At 36.2% G+C, this 26,146-nt stretch overlaps 2 protein-coding genes across 8 annotated transcripts in view; one reads left to right on the top strand and one right to left on the bottom strand.

The window, feature by feature from the left end:
• Window positions 1-663: 663 nt before the first annotated feature.
• On the bottom strand, window positions 664-20,666 carry ESCO2 (establishment of sister chromatid cohesion N-acetyltransferase 2). Of its 4 annotated transcripts, none has more exons than XM_033133396.1 (11): window positions 20,505-20,666; window positions 19,346-19,414; window positions 17,729-18,563; window positions 14,186-14,279; window positions 12,540-12,597; window positions 10,989-11,115; window positions 9,569-9,700; window positions 8,576-8,665; window positions 7,784-7,927; window positions 5,315-5,490; window positions 664-1,969 (listed from the first exon to the last, which is right to left on the bottom strand). In XM_033133396.1, exons 2-11 carry the CDS (start codon window positions 19,396-19,398, stop codon window positions 1,837-1,839), a joined length of 1,842 nt encoding a protein of 613 aa, XP_032989287.1. In that variant the 5' UTR covers window positions 19,399-19,414; window positions 20,505-20,666; the 3' UTR covers window positions 664-1,836. The 4 variants fall into 4 exon arrangements, with proteins under 4 accessions (XP_032989287.1, XP_032989288.1, XP_032989289.1 ...); XM_033133397.1 differs by having other exon boundaries at window positions 20,432-20,583; XM_033133398.1 differs by lacking the exon at window positions 20,505-20,666 and adding an exon at window positions 20,341-20,493.
• Window positions 20,667-21,956: 1,290 nt separating this feature from the next.
• The window catches only part of CCDC25 (coiled-coil domain containing 25), a 40,417-nt gene continuing 36,227 nt past the window's right edge, over window positions 21,957-26,146 (top strand). For 2 of the 4 annotated variants that reach the window (XR_004425591.1, XM_033134261.1), the window contains exon 1: window positions 21,957-22,155. Coding sequence is in view for 1 of the 4 variants with exons in the window: in XM_033134261.1 (XP_032990152.1) it covers window positions 21,972-22,155 (184 nt within the window). In the remaining 3 variants the exon portion in view is untranslated. The remainder of the gene's footprint in view (window positions 22,156-26,146) is intronic. The other 2 variants (XR_004425592.1, XR_004425593.1) reach the window with 2 other exon arrangements.

Here is a 26,146-nt window from a genome sequence, read left to right as displayed (position 1 = left end):
TTAGGGTTCACTCCTGGTGTCCATTGTATGAGTTTGGGCAAATATATGCCATGTATCCACCATTCTAATATACACAGTATTTTCACAGCCCGAAAAATCCTCGTCCTACTCATTCCTTCTGTCCTCCCCTCCAATCTTTGGTAACCATGTTTTTACTGTCCCCACTGTTTTGCCTTTTCCAGAATGTCATATAGTTGAAATCATATAGAACGTAACCGCAGATTGGCTTCTTTAACTTGGTAATAGTGGTTCCTTTGTGCCGTTTTTCGGCTTCTTTTTAGAGCTGAATAATATTCCACTGTCTAGCTGTACCTGTTTATTCATTCATCTACCGAAGAACATTTTAGTGGCTTCCATGTTTTGACAATTATGAATAAAACTAAATAACTGCAGGTTTTTGTGTGGATATGTTTTCAATGATTGCTTTTTTACAAAGAGCATGTACTATTTTTATAACCACTAAAAGTAATTTAAAAAGAAAATCAGTACATTCAATTGTATGAGAACAGAGAGAATATTGAAAAGAATTTTAATTGCTTCATCACAAAAGCATTGAGCAAATAATGTTAATAAAATTTTTAAATAAAATATTTAAAACAATTTTTAAAAACAGTGCAGAAAATAGCATCAAAATGTTTGCATAATTACACACATTTTAACACTTCCACATTCTTTTTGGAACCCAGGCCTTTAAATTTTGGAACCATGTTAACTTATAGGCAAATGAAAAAATGTAAATGAACGTAATCAACATAAAGTTATAACCTAGAAAACTAGTTCCCTAGAGTATTATTGCCAGATAGTAATAAAAATGTTTTTTAGAATCAAAACAATCTGAATAATTCTTTGCTTTTCAAAGTAGTCAAGAATTATATTAGAAAAATGTGTGCATATTTAGATGTATTTACATGTCACCATGTTCTCTGGCCCATCAACCTAGATATATTTATTCACTAACCTTGGTTCTGATACATTTTTTCAGACATCTCAGAAACAAGTAAGATGTATTTTAGACGTGCAAAAAAATTTTAAATGTAACCATATGAATCATTTAATTCCAGTGGGGCATCCATTTTATTAATGACTTCAATTACCAGTAATAAGTTCACTAAAGTAGCACAATTAGCATTTTCACACACCAAAAATTAATGAAATGACAGTAGTGCAATTACTAATTTTAATGAAATCTGGTGACAGGTGTGCTTTTGATATGATTTTTAAAAAAGATTAAACAGCTATAGAATTCTATTGTACATAAAAGGATATGGAAATCTTATTCTTTACCATCTTTCCCTATTACAACTAGAAATTCAAAACACTTCCTAAATACATTCAAACTGAGCTGCTATGTATAAAGGTGAGAATTCTGTGTACAGAATTTAGGAATTACCCTTAAAAATTGGGCATGGAAATTATTTGTCTTTAAATTTTCCTGTTTGCTTCTGATGGAGCATGAGATAATCCTGGTCCAAGGGTGCTTTACAAAAGGTAAGTGGTCACATTTCTGTGGAAAACCACCCTGCTTTGTCATTGTTCTTATGTAGTAGGCAAATAATTTTCTAGTTATATTTCCAAAGTTTTGTAATTAAGGATTCAGAGTATTAGTCAGTATACATCATCCAAAGATTTTTCCTTTCTTTGACTCTCCACATACTTTTCAACAAATTTATCCCTGACTTTTCAATTCATAAGGAACAAAACAGGCAGGGAAGTGTGTGTGTGTGTGTGTGTGTGTGTGTCAGTATTTTTATTTTGATATCTGTTAAATGGATCTTATCTGATAAGGGGCTGTCTGAACTCATCCACATAGTAACTATTCTATAGTTGAAATTGGCTTTAACTATTAAAATTGTATACAAGGAAATTCGGGGTGTTGCAGTACTTGGTTGCAAATAACTTGCCATCTGGTGTTGGGTCAGAAAATGCTATTTCATTCGTGCTGAGAAAACAGCCAAACATAAAGCGGTTCCTAAAAAAGAGGAAAAGACAATTTAACAATAAAACGAACTTAAAATTTTCACAAGTAAACATTATCACAAGTCAATCTCTTGAATACTGGATTAAAATCATTAAGTGATCAAATGACTTAATGCTTTAGATTTTAGAGATGACAGTCTAATATTTCAAAGATGAGAAAACAGGTCCAGAAAAACATTCTGCTGAGAGGCAAAGGGAACCAGACAAACCAGTTGACTCTAGGTGATCCATTATAATCAGCAACTAATAGAAGACAGTACTGCTAATTGGATGATGTAACACCAAAAATACCCATCACTGATTTTAACCAATAACTATTGAGCTACATCACACACTCAGCTTAAAGAAGGCAAAAACTAGTCAGCATTTTAACTACAACGCTCCTTGATCCAGCTCAACTAGGATTAAAAAGTAATGAAATGGTTGAAAGAATTTAACAAAATTGAGGGATAGTCTATAACATAACTGGCCTCTTCTCTTCTAATTCTTCAATGCTAGACAAAGGCTAAAAACCTGTTTTAGGTTAAGGAAAACGAGGACTAAAGCAAGCTATGATGACTAAATTTCAATTTGTGATCCTGGACAGGAAAAAAATGCTAATATAAAGGATATTTGAGACAAAATTGAAACATGGGCTATACATTAGATAAAAGAATCACATCAATATTAAATATCCTGAATTTGATCACTGAACTGTACTTATGTAGGAGAATTTAATATCCTTGTTCTTAAGAAATACACATTGATATACAAAGGGGTAAAGGGGCATAATGTATATAACTTACTTTTAAATGAGTTTGAAATTACTTCAAAATAAAAAAAAAAGAATTGGATTTAATTAGAAGTTAAGATATCAGCTTCTGGTATACTTACTATATAAGTGAATACAAAGTTTATTGCCAAATGTACTAGAATCCAAAAAACTGGATTGATTAAATAGTTCTGTCTGTCTTAGTGATATCAGCTACAGAAAGAACATTAGATCTCTGGGTTTGAATACTACCTCTGTCCTTTTACTAGTTCATCAGTTTGTACTTAACAATCCCACCTGAGCCTCAGTTGATCCTTGAGTAAAATAACCAGGAATAATAATCGACTCTTGTGAGGACTGAAGCCCATACTGCCTGTGCAGACGAGAGAATTCAGCCTACGGTTCCTCACATACAGGACAGCTGTCAATTATGTTACACGCAACTTCAAGTCAGATGTGTGACAAAACAGAGATGTCCTCACATGAATGTTTTATATTTCTCCTTTCACGGCAACTTAATTTTTATTCATTATTGCTTAGAATCTATTGTTAGGACTCAGAGTCTGACCTGCAGACCAGCAACATGTAGCGTCACGTGAGAACTTCCTAGGAATGCAGATTCTCAGGCCCCACCCATCTCCTCAACCACACGTGCACTTTACCACGGTTCCCAGGTGATTCATGTGCACTTGCAAGTTTGAGCAGCACTGCCCTACTGCCTGACGAAGCTAACAGATACTGGCAGTCCTCAGACCAAATTTATGTATCTCTTAAAATACAGAAAATAGAGGTATTCATAATTATCAAATAGTCTTTATAGACATCACTTTTTCTTACTGCTCCCTTTTGTAAGGTGTATGTGGATGACTAGCAGGATGGCCCAAGATTGGATCCCCACAGTGGTCTTTGGTGTCCTTTCCGAAAAAGTGTATAGAACTCAAAATGCTAGAATAGTGTTATCCAAAGTGTGGCCATTGGTTTGTAATCTGTTATCTGAAGGACAGAAACTGAGAGAATAAGTATTGTGAAACTCATCCATCCAACTTAGGTAAATTAACGAGCAACTAAGCTCATTTGTCACATGAGAAACTTGATCAATATAGTGTTAATTCAAAGTGTGCACACAGGAGTTTAAAATGGAGAATTGCTAATTTATTTTTGAGATACAATTCACATACCATAAGACTCACTCTTTAAAAGCGTACAATTCAGTGTTTTAGTAATAGTCACAAAACTGCAACCATCACCAATATCTAATTCCAGAACATTTTCATTACCCCCAAAAGCCTGTACCCTTCAGTAGTCACGCTCCATTCTCCCTTCCCTCAGTCAGTCCCTGGAAACTACTAATCTACTTTCTATCTGTGGATTTGTCTATTCTGGATATTTTCTATAAATGGAATCATACAATATGGGGTCTTTCGTGACTGGCATAAAGTTTTCCAGGTTCATCCATGCTGTAGTATGTGTCAGTACTCCTTTCCTTTTTGTGGCTGAATAATATCCCAGTGTATTATTGTACGGGTATACCCCATTGTAAAAAAGTTATCCATTCATCACAAACTTGGTTATTTGCACTCTTTTGGCTATTATGAATACAATGCTGTTATGAACCTGCGTATAGCAGGTTTTATGTGGACATATGCTTTCACTTGCCTATAGCTTGGAACACAATTGCTGGGTCATATGGTAACACTTTATTTTTGAGAAACTGCCAGACTACATTCCACAGCAGCTGCACCATTTACATTCGTATCAGTAACGTACAAAGGTTCCAATTCCACAGCCTTACCAACACGTTATTTCCCCTTTTTTTGATTAGTCATGCTAGTGGGTATCTCCTCATGGTTTTGCTTTGTGATTTGGTTTGGACAGCTAATGATGCTGAGCATATTTTCTGTGTTTATCAGCCATTTGTATCTCTTCTAGGAAGAAATGTCTATTGAAATCCTGTGCCCGTCTTGAAGTTGGGTTATATATCTTTTTATTATTGTACTGAGTTATTATGCTAGATAGACTAGACCCCGATTAGATAAATGATTTGCAAATATTTTCTCCCATTCTGTGGGTTGTTTTACTAATTCTCTTTTACATTTAGTTACACTTATGAATAACTTTATTAAGCACCTACTCGCATACTATCAATGAACATGTACAATGTCTGTAGGTTTTTTTAAACCTTTATCTAGTTTGCTTTTAAATTTAATTATATTAAATATATTTATTGCAATGTTAATTTTACATCTGTTGACTAACAAAAATTAGAGCTTGTATTTTCCATTTTTTGTTTTGTTTTTCTATTTCATTTTCTAGCAATTCATTTATTAAAGTGTTGGTCTGTAACAAATTAAACTAGTCTTTCACCACAGGTAGTGTGAAAAACATGGGGTTAGAATGTTTCAGACTTAGAATGCTATGCCTGAAACTGAGTATACTTAGTACATATTTTTTTTTCCAGTACTTGCCTTAGGCTGCCTTTGATAGAATTCATACAGAAGTGTCTTACAAGCATCATTCTCTTTGGCTCATGAGCTAGGAAAGGTTCTGGGGAAGCGAATCTGGGTCTAAATCCATTTTATTGCTTACCTGAGGGTATCTACCAGTCGTCTTGCAATGCGCTTTCTTCTCTTCAGTCTGAAGACCCAGATTCTACTTATCCCACAGACTGCAGGTTCTGGTACATTGGAACACTGCCAAGCCCTATGACATTCTTTAGTGCTTGGAGATTCTGGTCCCGTTGGTTCAGACAGGACACGGAAGGCCTGCAATAACATACAGAAACATCTAGAGTTAACAATACAGGTAAGTTCATATTTCTTTTTAAAAACCATTCCTTAAACGAAACTTATGTATCTAAGATTAATCTTATTCCTTCACCAATTATGTTAAAAATTCTTCGATAGTTCTTGAATTCTTGTTCATTTAGTCACACAATGCTTAAAAAAATGCTAGCGGTATTGAGATAGTCCCAACATTCCAGTGTATTACATACCATTATGAAACGTCCTCTCTTATTGATTAAAAAAATTGTAAAAAATCAGACTCTGACTTTTAATAAAATACATAAACTTCTCCCATTCTCTCCAGTCTAAAATGTATATATGATATTCTTAAAAAACTGGTAATAACTAAAGACTTTCACATGTTGAGTATGAAATTTGGTAGGCATTTAAGGTTTTAAAAAAACCTTTATTTTCAAATAATTATAGATTCACAGGAAGATGAAAAATAATACATAGAGGAGACCATGTATCCTTCACCCAGCTTCCCCCAAGGGTTACATCTTCCATAAGTATAGTACAATACCAAAACCAAGAAATTAACATGGATATAATGTGTGTGTATAGTTCCATGACAATTTATTATACTTGTATATTCATTTAACCACCACTACACTGAAAACAAGAGTTATCGCATTATCACAAAAATCTTCCTCTTGCTACCTCTTTATAATCACCACTACCATTTCCCCCCCACCATTCCCAAGCCCTGGCAACCACAGTGTGTTCTCTATAATTCTGTTATTTTGAGGATGTCTTATAAATGAAATCATACAGCATGTGACCTTTTGAGATTGGCTTTTTTCAGTCAGCACAATGCCTCTGACATCTGTCCCAGGTGTTGCTTATATCAACAGTTTCTTCCTTTTCGTTGCTAAATAATATTCCATTGTATGGATGTACCAGTTTGTTTAATCATTCACCTACTGAAGGACACTTGTTTCAGGTTTTGGCTATTACAAATAAAGCTGCTATAAACATTCAGGTACCAGTTTTGTATAGACATAAATTTTCATTTCTCTGGGATAAATGCCCAGGAGTATGACTGCTGCATTATATAGTAAATGCATGATTAGTTTTTGTAAGAAACTGCCAAACTTCTCCCAGGGTGGCTGTAACATTTTACATTCCCTCCAACAATGCGTAAGACATTCAGTTTCCCTGCATCCTCGCCAGCAAAAAATTGTCACTATTTTTTATTGTAGCTGTTCTAACTAAATTTTAACTACCACCAAAAAAACTTTGCTTTTGAAATGAGAATGAGCAAGAGAGAACATGTATGAGTTATTTGGCTATATTTGCCTACAATCACTACATACAGTTTACTTCTTTAAAATCAAAAAGGTCAAATTGTCATTTTTACTGCCAATAATAGAAACCAGCTGCTTTTTTCTCCAACTTCTGATAAACACACAAGAGACTGCGTGTATTTACATATTAGATGAAAAAGCAGGAAAAAAAAGAAAAGAAATAAAGATGGTGGAAATGAGGGGCTAAAAGGAAGGCACTTACAAAAAGTACAGCATAAATTAATGCTAGTGTCATTTCAAGATATACTGAGACAGATAAGTATTTTTAAAAGGACATATAAGTGTAGAATATTACATAGTCAAGTAAAAAGAACACACTTGAATTCTAATTCTCTCTAGCTAAAACTTAACCCTGTAAGCTCCTTCAACGCAAAAACTACATCTCCATTCTAGAAAAAGGGTTGGCAACTTTTTTTCTATAAGGGGGCAAATTGTAAATATTTTAGGCTCTTTGGGCCATGTGATCTCTATTGTACCCACTCAACCCTGCTATTGTACCATGAAAGCAACCACAGACAACATGGAAATGAATATGCATTGGCTATGTTCCAATAAAACTTTGTTTACAAAAATAGGTGATGGGCCACATTTGGCCATAGGCTGTAGTTTGCCAACTTCTAATTAAGGGACAAACGATGACTATGTTGCCAAATTTATTAATCTGCACTAAGCCACATATTCAATAACTGGGCTCTATAGATTTGCTTATTTAAAATCATTATACTTTCTAATCCAGGTATAGAAATGACTACATGAACATAAGACTGACTTATTTATCCTACTTATATAAGGCAAAATACCAAATAATAGAAATAAATGGCTTCAATCATTCACATAGTCAAGGATGTTTTAGTAGGAAATAAATGTCATTAATGGCAGTAGTCTTAAATGCTTATTAAAATTTCTCACAACTACTTTATTTTGCTCACAAATTAGGCCACGAATTTGAAACACTTATACCATACCTGTTTGATGGGCTCTGCAATTAAACACCCAACTACTCTCTTTTCATCAGATATAAAGAGAAAAGTTTTGGTTTTGTTTGGACATCTGGGAATAACTTGCTGGAAGCCCAATTCACAATCGACAAGTTCTTGCACATCTTCTACCTAATGATGTTAAAAACCAAAAGAGGTGATGTTTTAAAAAGTACAATAGAAGCTATATATATTTATATGCACAAAATTTATGATTGCTACATTTTAGCTTCTTTTATCTCTATATCCTAAAGTTACCCCTCCAAATTGTTTCCGTATTGCTGCATGTGTCTGCCACTTTGGAAACAGGGATTTAAGAACCTATTTTAAAGATCACTTTCAGCAGAAAGAAATTCAGGCTCCTGGGAGGGATAAGAAGTAGGAAGTGCCAAAACGGATTTTGTTTCAGCTTTTTTCCTTGTTCACTGGGGCTAAACATGCAGCCCAAGAAATATAAGCAACACCAACATAAGAAATAGACTCTGGGGCCATTCATCTCTCAACACGGAAAAGTTTATCTTTCACAAGTGGAAGATGAAGGTCAAAGATAAACTATAGACCTTATCTGTTTTCTTTAATCTCCAACTGCCATTCATTTATTTGTCTTTTGATTCTAAATTTAGTTTTGTATGAACTACTATGAAAGTCATCCTTATATGTGTACCAAAGTGGATTACCCATCAGCAAAGGTGTTTTATACCTTAACATAGGCCGTTTCTCAGAGCGGGGAGAGGGAAGGATTAGGAGGAGAACAAGGATTAAAAAGCTAATGTTCCATACCTTTTTGAGAGCATAACTTGGATCATGTGGCAGGACCAATACAATTTTCCCATCCCAAAACTCTGCTACTACACGTTCTTTTTTCCAGCCCTGCCAAAGGAGGGGATAAAAAAGAAATCACAGTTTAATTTGAAGAGGGAAAAAAAATACCCCAAAACATTAAATAATTTGGTCTGGAGAGGACAAAAAGAACAATGAATGACACAGAAAAGACAGAACAAAATCCAAATAAAGGAATGTAAATCCAAATAAAGTGATGTGAGAAGTGAAATACAAGATGTCTAAAACAAAATGTCTGTCCTCCAGGGGCTGACACCCTCTTGGGATACATGTACATAACCTATTACAAAACAAGGCAAAGTCAAATAAGAGCTCTTCATGAGAATATCTAGAAAAAAGAATCATTAGGAGCAGGAAAGTGGGGGAAGGGAAGGATAAGCAGAGTTTTAATAAACCAGCCTAAAAATGTGATGAAGGTATGATCTACAGCAATAAAAACAGGAGGAAAAGGATGCAACTGAGTAGCAGGTACTATCATAACGATAAGGCCCACAATAGGATATATTTGGACTAGAAAGTTTCTTGATGAGGAGACCTCTCCTCTCAGAAAAGCAAGAGCCTGGAGAAGTCATACACAAAAGCCCTTTTTCTAAGGCAATCTATAAAGAAGAAATTAAAGGGAGGAGAAGATGGGACTCTAAATCTTTGAATTCTGTTTCTTGACTGTTTAGCTCTGCTTAGAAATCCAGGGGTGAGAGCACAGGGTGTTCACTCCACCTAGAACAATACGTCTCTTATATTAGGACAGTTTGAAATGGCACGTATTAAAAAACGTTAACTTTTAAATACCGTCAGCCTCAAATATTACGGACGACAAAACTGCAGATGATGAAATATTTACGGATATATGGGTCTTTCAATATTTAAGCAAAAGAAATGTATATCTTTTAAAGCAGTTTTACTTTTAGAACAAATTGAAAGACTGTGACTTACTGCATACTTGACTCCCTCCAAAAATCTGTGGTGATGCTGAACATGCTGCAGCTCATCTTCAGGGTTGGAAGCAGTGTAGATCATGCCACAAGACTTACACATGGTGGCTCCAAAATGCTTCTGACCCGCGTCCTGTAATTGGGGGGGTGGGGGTGGAAGCCTTCTCAACATATCACACATAGCTCTGCATTTAGTTCATGTAACCATCCATTCACATTTCTCCTTATTTTCTTTCACGCTGGCACAAGTGAAATACTAAATGAAAGTCTGGTTACTACATCCTCCTTCCCCTTCCCGCAAACAAAATGAAAAAAATGGAATTGTCTCTTGGAATGGACAGTGCAAAAAAAAAGAAAAAGAAAAAGAAAATCAAGATTCTTTAGCTAGACCCATAATTCTAAAAAGGAATAAGATTAAATCATAAAACTTATAGCTAAGAAGAACAAGGGAACTTCTTTATTAAAGTCTTAAATGAGACCTAAAAAAAGCCTTATTTCAGAGGCAGGGCAAAAATTTCAGGACTTCTATGTTCATTAGACAGTATTTATTTCCTTAAGTGTTTAGGAATATAAAAATCCTCTGCTCCAAGAGTTGATAAAATAATAAATATAATACATAATAAAAGTTAAGGAAAAGCAAAGATAAATTCATGAATAAAGAAAAGTCAGGAATATTCTATATCATGGCCTATTAACTCCCATTCTACCTCCTAAGGCATACTTAGTTACTAATACTTACTGCTACCTAATGCTACTAAAAATACCAGGTTCTGAACTATCTAATACAGATGCTGGAAAACTTTATCAGCAAAGGGCCAGACAGTAAATATTTTAGGCTTTGCACACCACACATGGTTTGTCACATATTCTTCTCTTTTTTCCCCAACCTTTTAAACATAAAAGCCATTTTTAGCTTTTAGCTCATGGGCCGTGGTCCAGATTTGGCCCACACCCCATAGTTTGCCAAACCCAGGTCTAATACAACATAGCTATTTTCATTAAATCTTTTTTTTTTTTTGAATTTTTTTGTTTTTATTAGTTTCAGGTGCATAAAACAAAGTAATAGTTAGACATTTATCATTTATATCCCTCACAGTGTCAACCTCCCTCCCTCCATCCACGATCCCTCTGACATCGCACACAGCCATTACATTTCCCTCATTAAATCTTTTGTTGATCATCAATAATCTTCCTTATCAGAACACAACTCACTCATCAGCATTAATGACTAGCATTGCCCGATATTATTGGTTTGAAAATATACTTGACTAGCTTTAAATGCTGCCACTACAACAAAGCTGGAATTTACAAAACTGAGAATGTCTATCACCCATGTTGACTATGCTAAAAAAACATGTCTGGCTGCATGTTCTGTATATGAGAGCCACGTATAGCAGGAGCTTTGTTTTAAATCTACTCACAATGATGAGCTGGTCTTTTGATTCTTTATTTGTATCTCTGGCGTTAGTACTTTTCTGTACATTGATCTGTTTCAAGAAGTTAGAAGGTAGGATGGATCCCACAGAAGACTGTTCTTCAACTGGAGATCTTGAAATAGAAAGTTGATAAACATTATTTCATAATTTTAAATGTTTGGTGAATTACAGTGAAAAGAAAACTGATATGTATATAACATCTGCAGAGTACCTGGCAATTTTTAGTACTTTCTATGAGCTCTTTCCATCTCGGCATGCATGATCACAATCTCTTTATTTTTATATTAGCAATTTGAACACTTTATCATATGTATTTGTTCAAATGCCTGTCCTCCCCTTGATAGCAGGACCATGTATTATCTTCACATCTCTAAAAACTCGGTATAATTCGGGGCCAGCCCGGTGGCTGAGGTGGTTGGAGCACTTTGCTCCTAACACCGAGGTATCTGACCTTTTGGGTCCTACATAAAAAGCAATTTCCAATGACTCAATCAATAGTATCCTAATATCTCCTTATGCTAAATTAGTTTAAACACTTTTATCTAATTGTGGTAGATTTCAACCTTTACTAAACAGTTATGAAAGAAGACATAGATGAGAAAAGAGAAATGTGGGGGAAAAAAAAGGAACATGGCCTTCAAAGGGGGAAAGTTGCCCACCCAACCCACTCTCTGGGGTGATTTAAGGTGAGGAGTCCTAAGAGTAGGAGAACTTAGCTAGGAAGCACCTTACTCAGAACCTCTCATTATTTATCATCAAATGGGGGAGAAGAGCCAAAGCCGTTAGGAAGATGTTCAGACTGTAGGAAACTTCTTTTTCAGAGCTTACCACCTATCATGCTCTCATCAGCCCATGCCTCCCCTCAATCGCCCCGCCCCCTTAGCTTTGACCAGGATAGCGGTAGCTTCTGCTGGGATTTATAATAGCATTAAGTGCTGCAAGTTACTTCCGCCTGTGGCCAGTTTCCTTATCTATAAAATGGGGGTAATAGGGTGATAACGGTACCTCCATCATAAGGTCGTAAATGCTCTTTAACATTAACTATCACTAGTATATTATCACCCAGAGAAGGCAATATAGCCTAATGGGCTTTCATTCAGATACGGATTCTAGTCCTGGCTCTGTCACCTAATAGCTATGCAACTGTGGCTGAATTACTAAGTTTCCTCAGCTAAAAACGCAATTGATTTAAAATGCTTGAGGAATTACAGTGAAAACCGATATGTATATGACATTTGAATTGAACCTACCTTCTTGGTTGTTGTGAGGATTAAGTGAGATAATGGATATAAACTACTTGTTATGGGCCAGGTTCTGCATAAAAATGTTAGCAATTATTATTAATGAAGCCCATAAAGATCTGCCTCTTCTCTCAACTCTTGGGTTGCTATGAAGTTTCTATGACAGCGTCTGATTTCACTCCTATTCTTAATATCCCCTTAGTGGGGAAGAAAAAAATGCTCCCCGAATTAAATAGTATAAGAAAGAAAGAGACCCATAGAACTCATAATTAATAATCATAAGAGCAATTCCTACCTTTTTGTATTGACTGAAGATGCACTGAAGATGGGATAGACAATGGACTTAGGAGAAACTGGTAGGGGAAAAAAATTACAATAATTTGTATAACAAAATAAACTCAAAGCTTTATATCTTAAGATTTTAAAGGCTAATTAAGACCAAAATACTCACATTACTTGACTTCAAGACTTAACAGTGATCAAGACAATATGGTATTGGCAAAAAGATAGACAAATTGAGCAAGGAACAAAATAGAGCCCAGAAACAGACCCATGCAAATATAGTCAACTGATTTTTGATAAAGAGGCAAAGGTAATGGAGGTAATAGATAAATGGATATAAAAGGTAACAGAGCTCATTCTCTAGAAAGAAGACCAAGATAAGTGCGAGTCTGATCTGCTATGGGTAAGTTACTTAACCTAAATCTGTTTCCTCATCTATAAAATGGACATACAAACCTATTTCTTACGGTGGTTGTGAGAATTAAATGATAAACTACAGTAATCAAGTAAAAAACTTTTACCATTTGTATACTACCTTCATGAATTTTGCCATATCCTTATACCATCTGTATTATTTTTTATTCACTACATATTTTTCTTTAAATAGATTTGACAATATACTGCAATAAATTTTTTCAAAAAATTTCTAACTACTGTAAATAGAAAGGCATTATTTTTGTTAGATGTTTTATTATACAAGTGATAGCACAACCCATGGGAAACATAATGGCATACTGGATACTTAGCCCTGCCTGGTACATACTTAGTACCCAGTAAATACTAGTCATTATCATTACGAACAATCATGTTATACATATGTATGCACATATATATAATTATATATGTACACAAAATTAGATCCTCCTAAGGGCTATGTTCCAGATTATGCTTTTAGTTTTATCTTTTTTGTTTTCTTCCCACGAGCTACAGTTTCTCACTATAGTCAGTATTCTACCTGTAGAATTTTAAGTTATTTCCACATTTAAAGATATAACTAACAAGGTAAAGTTACCAAGAATCTGGTTGGTAAGTAATGTTAATTAACCTCTTTATTTATTCAGTTTAGTAAATACTGTTTAATTGAATAATGACACCAGAAGTTAGAAATAGAATTTCAGAACTCAGAGGAATTTAAAAATTAAGACTAACTCTTTACTTGAGCGATCTCATCCCTAGATGAGTTAATTAGTGGCATACCTAGATAAACTACCACGGTTCCTGATGCCCAGTCCAGTGTCCTTTCTATGGCTTAGCAAATTCTGCTTAGAATGGGGCTTTGATCCAAAATATGTAACATAAATTGTGTTTAGTCCTTTCTATTATTTTGGGTAAAAGGTAGGTAGGGTAGGTATGATGAGAACGCCTAGCTCTAGGGACCTTAAGTAACTTGTCCATATCCCACAGACCAATGAAATATCAGTATTTTGTCTTCAGTTTCAGCCTAAGGTCTCCTTGTCTCCTCCTTTTCAAAATGCATTTCATTGTTTATCATAGAAAACAGTGTCAAGAGAAACACAAAGATACAAACACAGGCACAGATACCTAATATAAAAAAAAACCCAAATATTATTATGTATATGATTTTATATTGACATGTGTCACGAAGCATTATTGTAAGTAGATGAACTTATATTGAGAAAGATGTTTTCTCTTACTCACCTGCCTTGTTCTCACTGTGAGAATCTTCTGAAGGAAAACACTTATTTTCATCAGGTTTATGTTCCCTTGAAGAAACTACTCCACTTGAGGAATCCTGATAATGAGCAGGTAAAATTAAAGAAAACCTATAATTCTTCATTGTTTTCTATTTAGTGAATGAATTCTAATAGATGTTTCTAAAACAAAATGTCTATATTATGAATTACATTTTATAATGTGATTTTTAAATCCTCAATTTTCAGCCTATTTTAAGGAAAATTTCCCCTATATTTACTAAATGTATATAACCTTTTAAAAGACAGAGTGTGCATATTTAAGTCTGCAATTTGTTATCCTAAAAAAAAAAAAATGTATTATAATTCCTGATAAAGATGGTAGAATAGAGATGATAGAACATCCCTTCTATAAAAATAAATTGGGAAAAAAAGTTAGTGAAAATAGCAAACATTTCCTCAGTAGCCACCAAACCGGAGAGGAACAAACTTTTGTCATAAGCTTTAAAAACAGGCAGACACGGGAAGAAAAAGAACATTCTGGAGTAGCTAGAGAGGCTTCTAACTCCCACTTTGGGGGCAGTAGCTGGGAAGTGAAAAAAGCAAAGTAGAAAAAATTCTAACAAATTTCACTAGCACTACTCATTTGGTGAGACTTAAGAGAATATATAGCTTGAAGGAAAATGAAAAAAACTTTTGACTAAAGTAAAACTCCTACTTAAGACCACAATATCTCAGTAGAGCTGAGACAACCCATCAGTGCCATTTCTCAGGGCTCCATAATGAATGGGGGAAAGGTTATGTACCTAATAATGAAAATAGGATTCACCTTTAGCTAGTAGAGGTGAATACTAGTAGTGGGTATTTCACAAAATCTTGAGAGAAGAACTTAGTTCCACAAATTTAAGATGCACAAGAGCCCAGCTTCTCAGACTACTGAAAAATAGACAGAACTCAATACGCTGCCTCTTAAAAGGAAGCTCAGAAAATAAGGCAGTAAAGAGTTTTGCAGAGAATTCGTCATGTCACTGAAGATGCAATGAAGATGCATCGTCATGCAATGAAGATCAAGGCTGTATCTTCATTACCAAATAGATAATGGAGAATACTAGTCAGGAGATGGCTGGATAGAATTGTAGACCACCCCCCGCCCCAACACACACACTTTTTTTGCTGGGTTGAGAATTAGTTTTAGCTTGAGTTGTGCTCCAATTTTTTAAAAAAATTGACGTACATTTATATATAGTGAAATGCAAAGATATAAAGTATAGGGTTTGATGAATTTTGATAAACTTATGTACCCATGTAACCAAAACCCAAAATCCCTATCAAGATATAGGAGTTATTTTGGGCAGAAACAATATGAATTAGTAGAATTAGACTGTCATGGCTTAGCCAGCAAGAACATGTTCCATATAACAATATACTTGGCAATACTTGATGAACAGGAAGAAACATGTATAGTGGGGATTGCTAACTTAAATGCCTATGTGGGCAGCAGGTAAGTAAAATTAATAGCAAAACTAAAATTAATAGCAACATAGTAAAATTAATAGCAAAACTGATCTAAATACGTATATGTACGCTGATTTAGTGGAGGGATATGAAGAGCCCATACCTGTCAAATGGTAGCATGATATTGTCCCCAAAGATTATTACCATGCGGGAATGAGGGCTTAGCTTTGCCAGACCTCAATTTTTCATGTAACACCAGAAATCTATTATATTACATTCCAAAAAAACCCAAAAATGCTGGCTCAAAAAATTTTAAACATGTAAGCCAAGCAAAACATTCATGGGCTGGACTTGGTTCCCTGGCCACAAGTTTATAATCTTTGCCACTGAGATTTGAAATTTGGGTGAGTACAAAAGGTATGAATTCGGATTGAATTTGAGAGGAAGCAATGAAGAGAACAATAATGAGAGGAGGTGGGTGAGGAGAGAAAAGACTATAAAGAGTTGGACTTGCTTAATATGTATGTTTCAGTGTACTGGGCTCTGTGTGAAAACCTATCATTTCTCCAGCTGCAAAGATTGTGGGGAGTATAAATAAGACACCACAGACATAGAAGCCCCAAACCAGAAGACAGCCTTTCTTAAAGCCTACTGCCTCAATTGCTTTCTGTTCCTAGCTACCTTAAAAACAAAACAAAAAAACCTTTCTCTGATGAGATTCCTGATAGGTGGTCAACAACAGAAGGTGTATGCAGACCTGTATTGTTTATTAGGATAACCACGAGTCACAAGCAGCTGATAAGAATTTACAAGAATTGGCTAGTCCCAACTGAGATAGACTGAAGTTAAAATAAACATGGATTTCATGAACTTAGCATAAAAAATGTAAAATAACTCATTAATAACTTTTTATCCTGATTACATTAAAATGGTAACACTTAAAAAATATATAGCGTTAGGGCCAGCCCGGTGGCTCAGGCGGTTAGAGCTCTGTGCTCCTAACTCCGAAGGCTGCCAGTTCGATTCCCACATGGGCCAGTGGGCTCTCAACCACAAGGTTGCTGGTTCAACTCCTCGAATTCCGCAAGGGATGGTGGGCTCCGCCCCCTGCAACTAAAGATTGAACACGGCACTTTGAGCTGAGCTGCCACTGAGCTCCCACTGAGCTCCCGGATGGCTCAGTTGGTTAGAGCACGTCCTCTCAACCACAAGGTTGCCTGGTGGACTCCGCCCCCTGCAACTAGCAAGGGCAACTGGACCTGAAGCTGAGCTGCGCCCTCCACAACTAAGATTGAAAGGACAACTTGACTTGGGGAAAAAAAAAAAGTCCTGGAAGTACACACTGTTCCCCAATAAAGTCCTGTTCTCCTTCCCCAATAAAATCTTTAAAAAAAAAAAAAATATATATATATATATAGTTAAACTTTTTATAAAAATTTTTTTAATGAAACAACTAGAAAATTTTAAATTATATGTGGTTGGTATTCTATTTCTATCAGACAGCCCTAGACTAGGCTAGCTGTGTTAAATTGATGAGCAAAATCAAAAAAGCACAGAATGGCAACCATGAAAACATACTACATAAAATAAACAAAAACCCAACTATATGGTAGCAGTGATCTTCTCCAAGTAGTGGGTTTACAGAAGATATACTTTTTATACTTTCTGCATTCTCTAAGTTTTCTAGAATAACCTAGTACTTTAAATAAGCTGAAACAAACAAAAAAACAATATGCTCATACTCTGGAAATCTACTACCTGAATTTCGTTATTTCTACTTCCTAAAAATAGTGACTACCAAATAAAAGTTAAGCTTCTCTGGACTTTAGTCATGAGGGAATTTAATAAAATGTGTATCTCCATGACAAGAAAATGTTGGTATTCTTCCTTAAGCCAAGTCCCATCTTTCCACCCTGCCTCTAAATTCTTTATAGTGATTAAACTATACTATTTACTTTCATAAAAGCAGTCCTTCAGGCTGCAAAGAAAATTTTGTTCAACTATGTTATATATATAGATATATAATGTATACTGATGTTTTGTTATATAGTCAACTTATTATAGTTTTAAAAGTAATATATTTAGTTTTCTTTACCTTTATTACTTTCTCTTCATTTTTACTTCTTGTACCCAGCAGCTCAATGTTCAGTTTCTTTTCTAGTAACATGCACTTTGACACTTGCCTTGTCTCAAAATTTTTTATTTTAGTGACAGTCTCTACATTAGAATCTTCAATCATTTCTGATGTATTCTGTTGGGTGAGTCCCAGCAATGGCTTATTTTCCAGAGACAACTTTTTAAGAGAGGATTTTTTCCTACTAGCAAAAAATGCTGCTCCACCCTGGATTGTTACTTGTGGTTTGACTTTTTTGCTTAGAACTCGAGGAGCATTCAGATTATTTTCAGCTGAATAACAATTGTTCTCTTTCTCTACAATTGGTTTATAGACCACTCGGTTTCGCTTGGAATCTTGAGAATTCTTTGATACAGGCTTGATGCACTTATAACTCGATCGACACTTAGTTAAATTCTTCTGTGGTTTTTTGTTCATCTTCTTGGAGTGGACTGGTTTTCCCTGAATTTTTTTTGTCATACTAGGAAAAGACTTATCTTCATTATTAGTTTTGAGACAAATGGATCTACTCTCTCTTATCATCTTTCTCTCCAATGGATTGAGGTAACACTTATTTTTGTTGTAAAAAGATACAGGAGACACAGCAGATTTAAAAGGCGAACCTTGATTTGCAGATGGTAATCTATTTGTTTTAGTGGTTTTGAGTGGACTTGAAATGAAATGGCCTTGTTGAGGGCAATGCACCTTTGCTTCATTTTTATCACTGCTTCGACAAATGTGCTTTTTACTAGATGATGAAGGTATATTTTCAGTACAGTCCAAAATTAATTTCTTTGATGGAATGTCTGATAACAGGCTATGAAAAGAAATAAAGTCGGTTGATAAGTATTGTTATTTTACTTCAATTTTTATATCTACTGCCAAATAAAAAACAACTTAGATCATACTAAAAACAATACATCCTCTTCACCAAACATCCAACCATACACGTTATCTATTAGTTTAAAGGTAGTATTCTCAAATACTATTTTTTACTAAACAAGCATTCAGATATTTTTCAAAAGTAAGATACCGTTTGTGAAAACACTGTTTATAAAGGAGCTTTGATATACATGTATATGGATATGTGTGAGTGTGTGTATTAAAACCTATTTCTAAGTCTTGGGCATATACAAATTATAGCCCATGTACTTTGCTCCAGTGGCTACAAGTCCCCTAAAATGATTAATTCTATGTAATTAGGGCCTGTTCTGTGTGGAGTCATTTATATCTGGCATGACATGTAGTAAGCGCTAAGTACACAGACTTTCTAGGATTGCTTATAGGTGAGCATCTACTGTATGCAAAACTCTATGTCAAATATTATGTAAGGGAGCAGAAAGGAGCAGCAAAGTAATAAAAGATTTGAGATACATTTTGAACCCATAGAAAACAGCTTTCTCTGATTCTCTTCAAAAGCATTAAATAATTAATTATGAAAGCTTACAGTATTTCCAGACTATAATTAGAATATAAAATGTTACTATAGCCACGAGGAGTAGGTAAATGAAAGAATGGAAATTTTAGGAGATAAAAGAGAGAAGGTAAAAAGGTAAATTTTTCTTTTTTAAGGTTTTCTATCCATAGGATGAGACTCACCTGTCACAATTCAAAGAATCCTGCTTCCTTTTCCTTGGCTTAAAAGCTGACATCTTCTTAACTGAACTCCTGAAAGCAACAGGACAATTAGAAGAACCAAATTCATCCAATGTTTACAAAAATCACTATTATCAAAATTACACTTTCAAAGTCTAAAAAGTCTTCAGATGGGTGACAGTCCATTAAAGACTCAAAGTTTTTTTTAAAAAGCAAATCATTTTAATAAAAATTCAAACTATGAAGGTAAAAAAGGGAAAAATAGTACATTACAGTAGCAATTAAGAACGAAATAAAAGCAATGACAGTACATACGTTTCAAGCTGGAAAATGATCCTACCAATAAGTATTTTTTATCCCACTGCAGGGGCACACTTTCCCCTCTAATCAGCCTGATTAATTCATATCAAGTAGAAACACTCTTATGTTCTGGAACTCCTTTCTCACCACTGCCCTCACCCCATCCTTCCTACTGTTAGATGCTACCCTATGCTTCCATTCCACCCCAGCTTCCTAATAATCCAAGTAACCATTTTCTTGTTGGTTTAACTGTTTCTCAGAGCCTGAATGTCCAATGAAGGCAGAGAATGTTTCTAAATTTTTCATTCGAGTCCAGCAAGAAAACGGGTGAAGAAGCATACTCCTCTCCCATTTTACTAGCCGAGGAGCCTGACCAAGCCGCTTGTTTCCTTTATAAAATACCCTTACCTCCTAAGGCTGCTAAAAATAAACAACCATGCACCTTAACTCTCGGGTAGATTATATGTTGCTCATTTAAAGCTTTCCCTTCCTTTTTCTTTGGATTAGGTATATTTTAAAAAATTTCACAAGCGTGATTTTAAAGTAAACAAACAGAAAGACCAGGGTCTCTGGGAATTAATGTCGAGCTGCGGCTTAAAGAAGAACCTTCCTTCTAAGGCTGAATAAGGAAAGATATGCCTTTCAGGGCGAAAAAACACAAGAAAACTCCGGGGTAAAGAAGATGGAAACCCTTTGACCTGGAAGCGCGGAGAACAGGTTGGTGGCTTTGGTCCCAAGCCGCCAACACGCCAAGCCCAGAGCAAACGCTTCTTTTCTCTTGACATTCACCTCTACGTTCTAGTATTGAATTTCCCGTTATCCTCCGTCTCCCACGTACGCCTCAGCCCTCTGCAGCAATTACCTGCACCTCAGAGCCAGCAACCCCTTCTCTGCCCAGCCAGTTGCTCCGCCACTGTATTCAAATTATTGCGCGCCAGTCAAGGCTGAAGCCGCTGCCTTCTGATTCGTCGCTTTTCAGCGCTTCCAGAAGCTCCCTTTGTGATTGGTCACGTTTTGTTCTTTGCCCCACCCACCCGGGAGGGGGTCTCCAAAATTCTCCCGCCATTGGGAGGCGAAACGCTGTTTTGAAGAAACCATGCCTTCCACAATCCCTTGCGGCGGCGCCGGGCTCCATGCCCCAGGCCTTGTTTAGGTGCATTCTGGGAAGTATAGTTTTGGGTAGACTAAAGCTTCTTGAACGTTCCGGGGTCACTTGGTGTTAAGGTATTTTTGTAAAGTAGCCTCTTCGAGATTATCGAGGCAGTTATATTTCACATTTCATGCCTTAGCGGTAAACGTTTTTATACGTTAGGTTTCTAGCTAATTTTTATTTTAAAAAAAGAGTAAATCGTGGTACTAATATCCGGTATGTACCGGGCTTTCTTACATGCTTTACGTGTTTTATTTCATTTACTTCTCACCACAATCTCTGAGATTAGTATCATTACCATTTTGCAGAGAGTAAAACTGAGGGCTTGAAAACAATTACTATTTATAGGATAGCTAGGTTCTTGCATGGGGAGCCGGAAGGTTCCTAAAGCACTCATTGGTTGTTACCTACTGTTACTATCTTTGTGTTACCAGCTCTTGGTACCCTCTCTTGCACATTTTTAGTTCTAAATAAATTTAAGTGATGCATGGTCAGAATGAACTAAGGAAAATAGGTCAAAGCTAAGTGCAGTGTGAGCTTTACAGGAGTAAGATTATTACCACTTTCCAGCGGGAAGATCTCTGAAATTCACAGGTTTGTAATTTGCCCAATCTCACAGGTAACAGATGGCAGATCTTCGCTTTAAAGGTTGAACAGTATGAGCCCAAATCCAAGAGGCGTATTGCTTTTGGCGAATACCACTAACAACTCACTTGAGTTGAGTGCTATGTTCTAAATCCTTTATACCTATTTACTTAACCTTAGTAAAATAATCTATGAATTAGCGGCTCTATTCATCTTAATTTTGCAAATGAGGTAAGTGAAGCACAGAATGTACCCAAATGTGTGCCTTACACGTGGTGAAACGAGAGTGAAAAGGGCGGAGGAATTTGGGTTCATTCAAAATGTAATAAACTCCTATGAAGTTTCAAGTACTGAAATTCACGCAGTGAACACCTAGCTGTGAAAAAGGCATATTGTCAGGGGAAGCAGATAAAACCAATAGACAAGCCGCAAGACTTGACCGCCAATGTGTGGAAATTCTGAAAATACAGTCAGCCAATGGCATTTTTCTCTTAAGAAGACGGAGTTCCCCGCTATGTTTTCCAACCAGTTAGCACCATCCTCTTTGCCTTGAAACACCCTAGTCCGCCAACATACAACTCGCCAAGATTAAAGATGGCGCCGACGGGCTCACGTTATGACGCGACCCAACGTCCACCGGAAGTGCGTGAGAGTTCCGGGGAACCGGCATCCTTTGCGCTTCTAGTATCCAAACTTCGACAGTTGGTTGCTGCTGCTCCACGCTGGAGTCGCTGCGCCGCCGCCGGGATCATGGTGTTCTACTTCACCAGCAGCAGCGGTGAGTGGGCGCCACGACCTTCGGTGTCCCTTCTTGTTAGGGTGTCACCGAAGCCGGGGCCCCCCCAGGCCGCCGCGGAGCCTGGACCTTGTTCTAAAGCTCCTCGGCGGTGGGTGCCTCCTCCCTCGCTCTCTCGGTGTTCGTTCTTGTAGTCTCCGAGTGCGCCCTGAAGGACGTGGAGGGACCGTCCCGCCTGCGTTGTTTGCATCCGGGAGTTGTTCTCTTCCCTTGGTCCGAAAGACCTTCCGTCATTACCTGGAATCGGGAGTTTGTGGGCTTCTTCACGCTCCCATTTCAAGCCCCCCCACCTCCGGCCTTTATTCTGGCTCTGTCCTAGTAATTACCCACTTTGAGAAAGAAAAGACACTTGCCAGCAATTCTGCCTTACAGGAAGTGCGCCTTATCCTTACAGGAAAGGGTTGTAAGGCCTGGGATGCAACAGAACGCAAATAAAAGACCCTAGAATGACGATACAGCCACTCACTGGGCAGAATTGATGTCCCCGATCTTGAAAAGTGACATGTAATGTTTCTGATTTGTCGTTGGCAGTTAAGGAAAAGGTGCTTTTACTTCCCAGGAAATGCTGTGTCTAGAATTCGTTTCTCTGCTGATGTTGTTCCTTTTGCTAGAATCAACCCCCAGTTAACTGCTACACCCTTAAGGACAGCTCTGGCTTATCTTTTCCAAATGCCTTTTTCTGACCTAGCTCTGACCCAGAGATTGCTTAGGTATACCTCTTCCGGGACCCTCTTAACACCCTTTGTATACCTGTGACGTAGCACTTACCATATGGTATTAAACGCTGTCTGCTTGAGCTAGAGTGGAAGTCCTTTGAGGGCAGGGACAGGATTTCCTTGTGTCCTTAGCATAGTGCCTGGCTCATAATATTGTTACTCAATAAATGCTTGTTGAATAAATGAATGGTGTTTTATTCACACCATTGCTATCTACGTTTGCTTGTTCAAGTTGAGATTTAAGTGAAACTAGCTCCATGTTGTTTGTGTGGGATTGAATAAGGTAGTACTCTCTCTTTAGAGATGAGAATATTGAGGCCCACAGAAGTTGTAACTCACACACCCCCACGCCTCCTACTCCACGCTGTCACCTCTCATCATTTTTCTCAGTAGATTACACTTCCACAGTGTACCATGTGCTATTTCTCTGCCTCGATAGATTTGGTTTGTCTTACCCATATTATTAAAATTACTAAGAAAAAAATTCATACCGGCCTGAAATATCATTATAAGCCCCTGATAGCGTTTTCAATCCTTCCTCTGTTCTGTCTGTTCTGCTCCCTCTGTAATAACTTGAGCATCTCTTTCATAAAAGTCCCCCACAACATAGATACCCATACGTGGCCAAAATGGAATAAAAATTTCAGGCAGGGTAGATAAGTATGAAATGTATTTTATGCTAGCTGCTTTATTCGCCTTAAAGCTGTTCTAAATTCTTTGAGACCTAGTCATGCATACACAGGTGTCCTTAATAGATACAGTGCTTCCACAGATTTATGGGTCGTGTTTTTCTCATTGACTTCCATTATAACATCAGAACTGCTTCCTTTTGGAAAAATATTTAACCTCTAAGTCTAATAAAACTGCCCTGTGCAGCAAATCTTTTAAAATTGCAAAGTTAATGGGAAAACGATAACTTTTCCAGTAAAATAGTAGAACTACATATTCCAATACAGAACAACTTGAAAATACAGTATCTTCAGGAAATGACTTCATATAGCTAGCCAAGCTTTTCAACCAACTGTTACTGCATAAAAACTTTTTTTAAAAAAATGGGAAGAACATCTCAATAGGAAATTTTTTACTTTTCTTTTTGTTTTAAGATTAGTATCTCTGACTAAAATCTGTTCAATTTTATTCTTTTATGCTTTCTTAAAATGAAATAATGAAACATTAGCCTTATTATATTTCCAGTGTCAAGTTCAAGACCATGTGATTTATGGACCCACAAAATACCTGCACTAGGCTCATTAAGTCCACTTGTACTTTTAATAGCATCTATCTTAAGATAGATGTTCTGTAAATTATGAAATTACAGCATCTCTAAAGTTCGGTTGATTGCTACACCTGAATCAGGTATCTTCAAGATGACTAGTTCCTATACTAATCAACCATCTTATTTGAGTGAGAATAACAAAACTACTAGAATATTTCAATTTATTTTTTATCCCTTTAACATGGACAGGAGCTTAATTCAGACTTCTTGCTCAGCAATTCATGCTCTTTATTTTTAATTTTCTGTTTTGACGTAATTTTGGTCTTTCAGAAAAGTTACAATAATAGTAAAAATTTCCTTTATATCCTCCCAGACTCCCCAAATTCTAACATGTTACATTTACCTTATCGCTTTTCCCCCCTTTTTTTCTTTCTTCATCTCTCTCTGTCTCTGTCTCTTTCTACACACACACACACACACACACACACAAGCATGCACTGTATTTTCCCCTGAACTGTTAGTAAGTTGCAATTTACACATAAATATTTTTTCCTGAAACCAAGGGTATTCTTATTAAAAGATATTCTTCATTTTTGAAACAAGGAAATTAATATTGTAAACTCCAATTATCTAATCAGCTTTTACTCAGTTTTTGCCACTGTTCTAATGTATTTACAACAAAGGAAAATTATAGGTCATTGCATTCACTTGTCATTCATTACTCTTTGGCCTCTTCTAATCTGGAGGAGTTGCTCAGTCTTTGTCTTTTATAACACTGTTAGTTGAATTATTTTGTAGAATGCCCTCAGTTTGGGTTTGTAGAAGTTATGTTCTTAATCTTTTTATAGATCCTCTTTTTATAGATCAACCATCCAAATCACTTTTCATTCTCTTGGCTATAATTTAGATAGCTTGGGCTGCACAGAGACAGTTTTATTTTAATCATTTAAAAAGTTTCTGATTACAAAAGCTATGTTTAGTAAGCAAGCTATTTAATGTGACTGTTGTTAACATATGTATATCCTTCCATACATGTAAAGAAAATGGGAGCATATATTAGAAATGTATATGTAAACGTGTATATATGCATACACAATTATATATTCATTTATTTTTTACAAGTTGAATCTTACTGTATATAGATTCATAAAAATACTATCCTGCTATTTAATTTCTTCACCTATCCTTTTCTTTTTAATGGGTGCATGGTACTTTGTGGATGTTCTGTAATGTGATTAACCAGTCTTAATTAGTGTTTAGGTTGTAAAAAGAACATCATTGCTTGATGGAGGGTTTAATTGGTAAGATATACTCCTGGTAGTGACATTATATTCACATACACACTATTAACAGGTTGTGCAGAGAGAATCTGAAGCACATTTTACTTTTATTCCTGCACTTCTGGCATTTGTTATGTGCTGTGCTAAGGCCTTTATCAAGCTAATACAATGCTCAATTACAGATAAGTATTTCTGTCAACTAGTCCAACATTCTCTCCTTTTAAGTCATTTCTCAACTACTTTTAAGTGATTATGGACTGTAGTTCACAGTTTTCCCTCCCTACAGCAATTATAATTGATAAGGAGCTTCTCACTAAAAGTACAGTCAGTCGTGAATTTAAGAATGTAGATGAAAGAGTGCTTCTCACTAGCCTTCAGAGCTCACCTGTGGTAGTTCTGTACTCTGGAGCGACAGCCAACAGACTGTCCAACCCAACTTGACACCTATCTGTCAGCCTTTGTAGACTGAGAGCTCAGTGACTATTCGTGAGTTTACATCCAAATGAGGGCCAAAGAAGTTTTTGTGGACTAGCTGGGAAACCCAGTACCCAGTTAGAATTTCAATTAGGAAACTTAACTTTTTGTTTGACTTCAGGTGGAGGTTGCCCACATGAAAACATGCTAGCTCGGTAAAGCAAATGTCATTCCTTAGCTAAGCCACACCCAGAATGTTCAGTCTGATTTAGGATACGGCTCCGAACGCTGACTTTACCTTAGAATCACTTGGAGATCTTTAAAAAAAAACAAACACCAATGCCCAC

Source organism: Rhinolophus ferrumequinum, chromosome 18 (genome assembly GCF_004115265.2).
Source record: "Rhinolophus ferrumequinum isolate MPI-CBG mRhiFer1 chromosome 18, mRhiFer1_v1.p, whole genome shotgun sequence".
In the NCBI taxonomy this organism is placed as follows: domain Eukaryota; kingdom Metazoa; phylum Chordata; class Mammalia; order Chiroptera; family Rhinolophidae; genus Rhinolophus; species Rhinolophus ferrumequinum.
Note: the sequence above shows the minus strand (reverse complement) of the source record. Positions and strands in the feature narration are given on the sequence as shown.

Excerpts from the sequence above, each read along its gene's own strand:
- ESCO2 (XM_033133396.1), bottom strand. The coding sequence starts at position 19,398 with ATGTCAGCTTTTAAGCCAAGGAAAAGGAAGCAGGATTCTTTGAATTGT. Across the intron at positions 8,666-9,568 it reads TGGAGGGAGTCAAGTATGCA|GGCTGGAAAAAAGAACGTGT; the intron begins GTAAGTCACAGT and ends CTCCTTTGGCAG. Across the intron at positions 5,491-7,783 it reads TTGCAGAGCCCATCAAACAG|GCCTTCCGTGTCCTGTCTGA; the intron begins GTATGGTATAAG and ends ATGTTATTGCAG.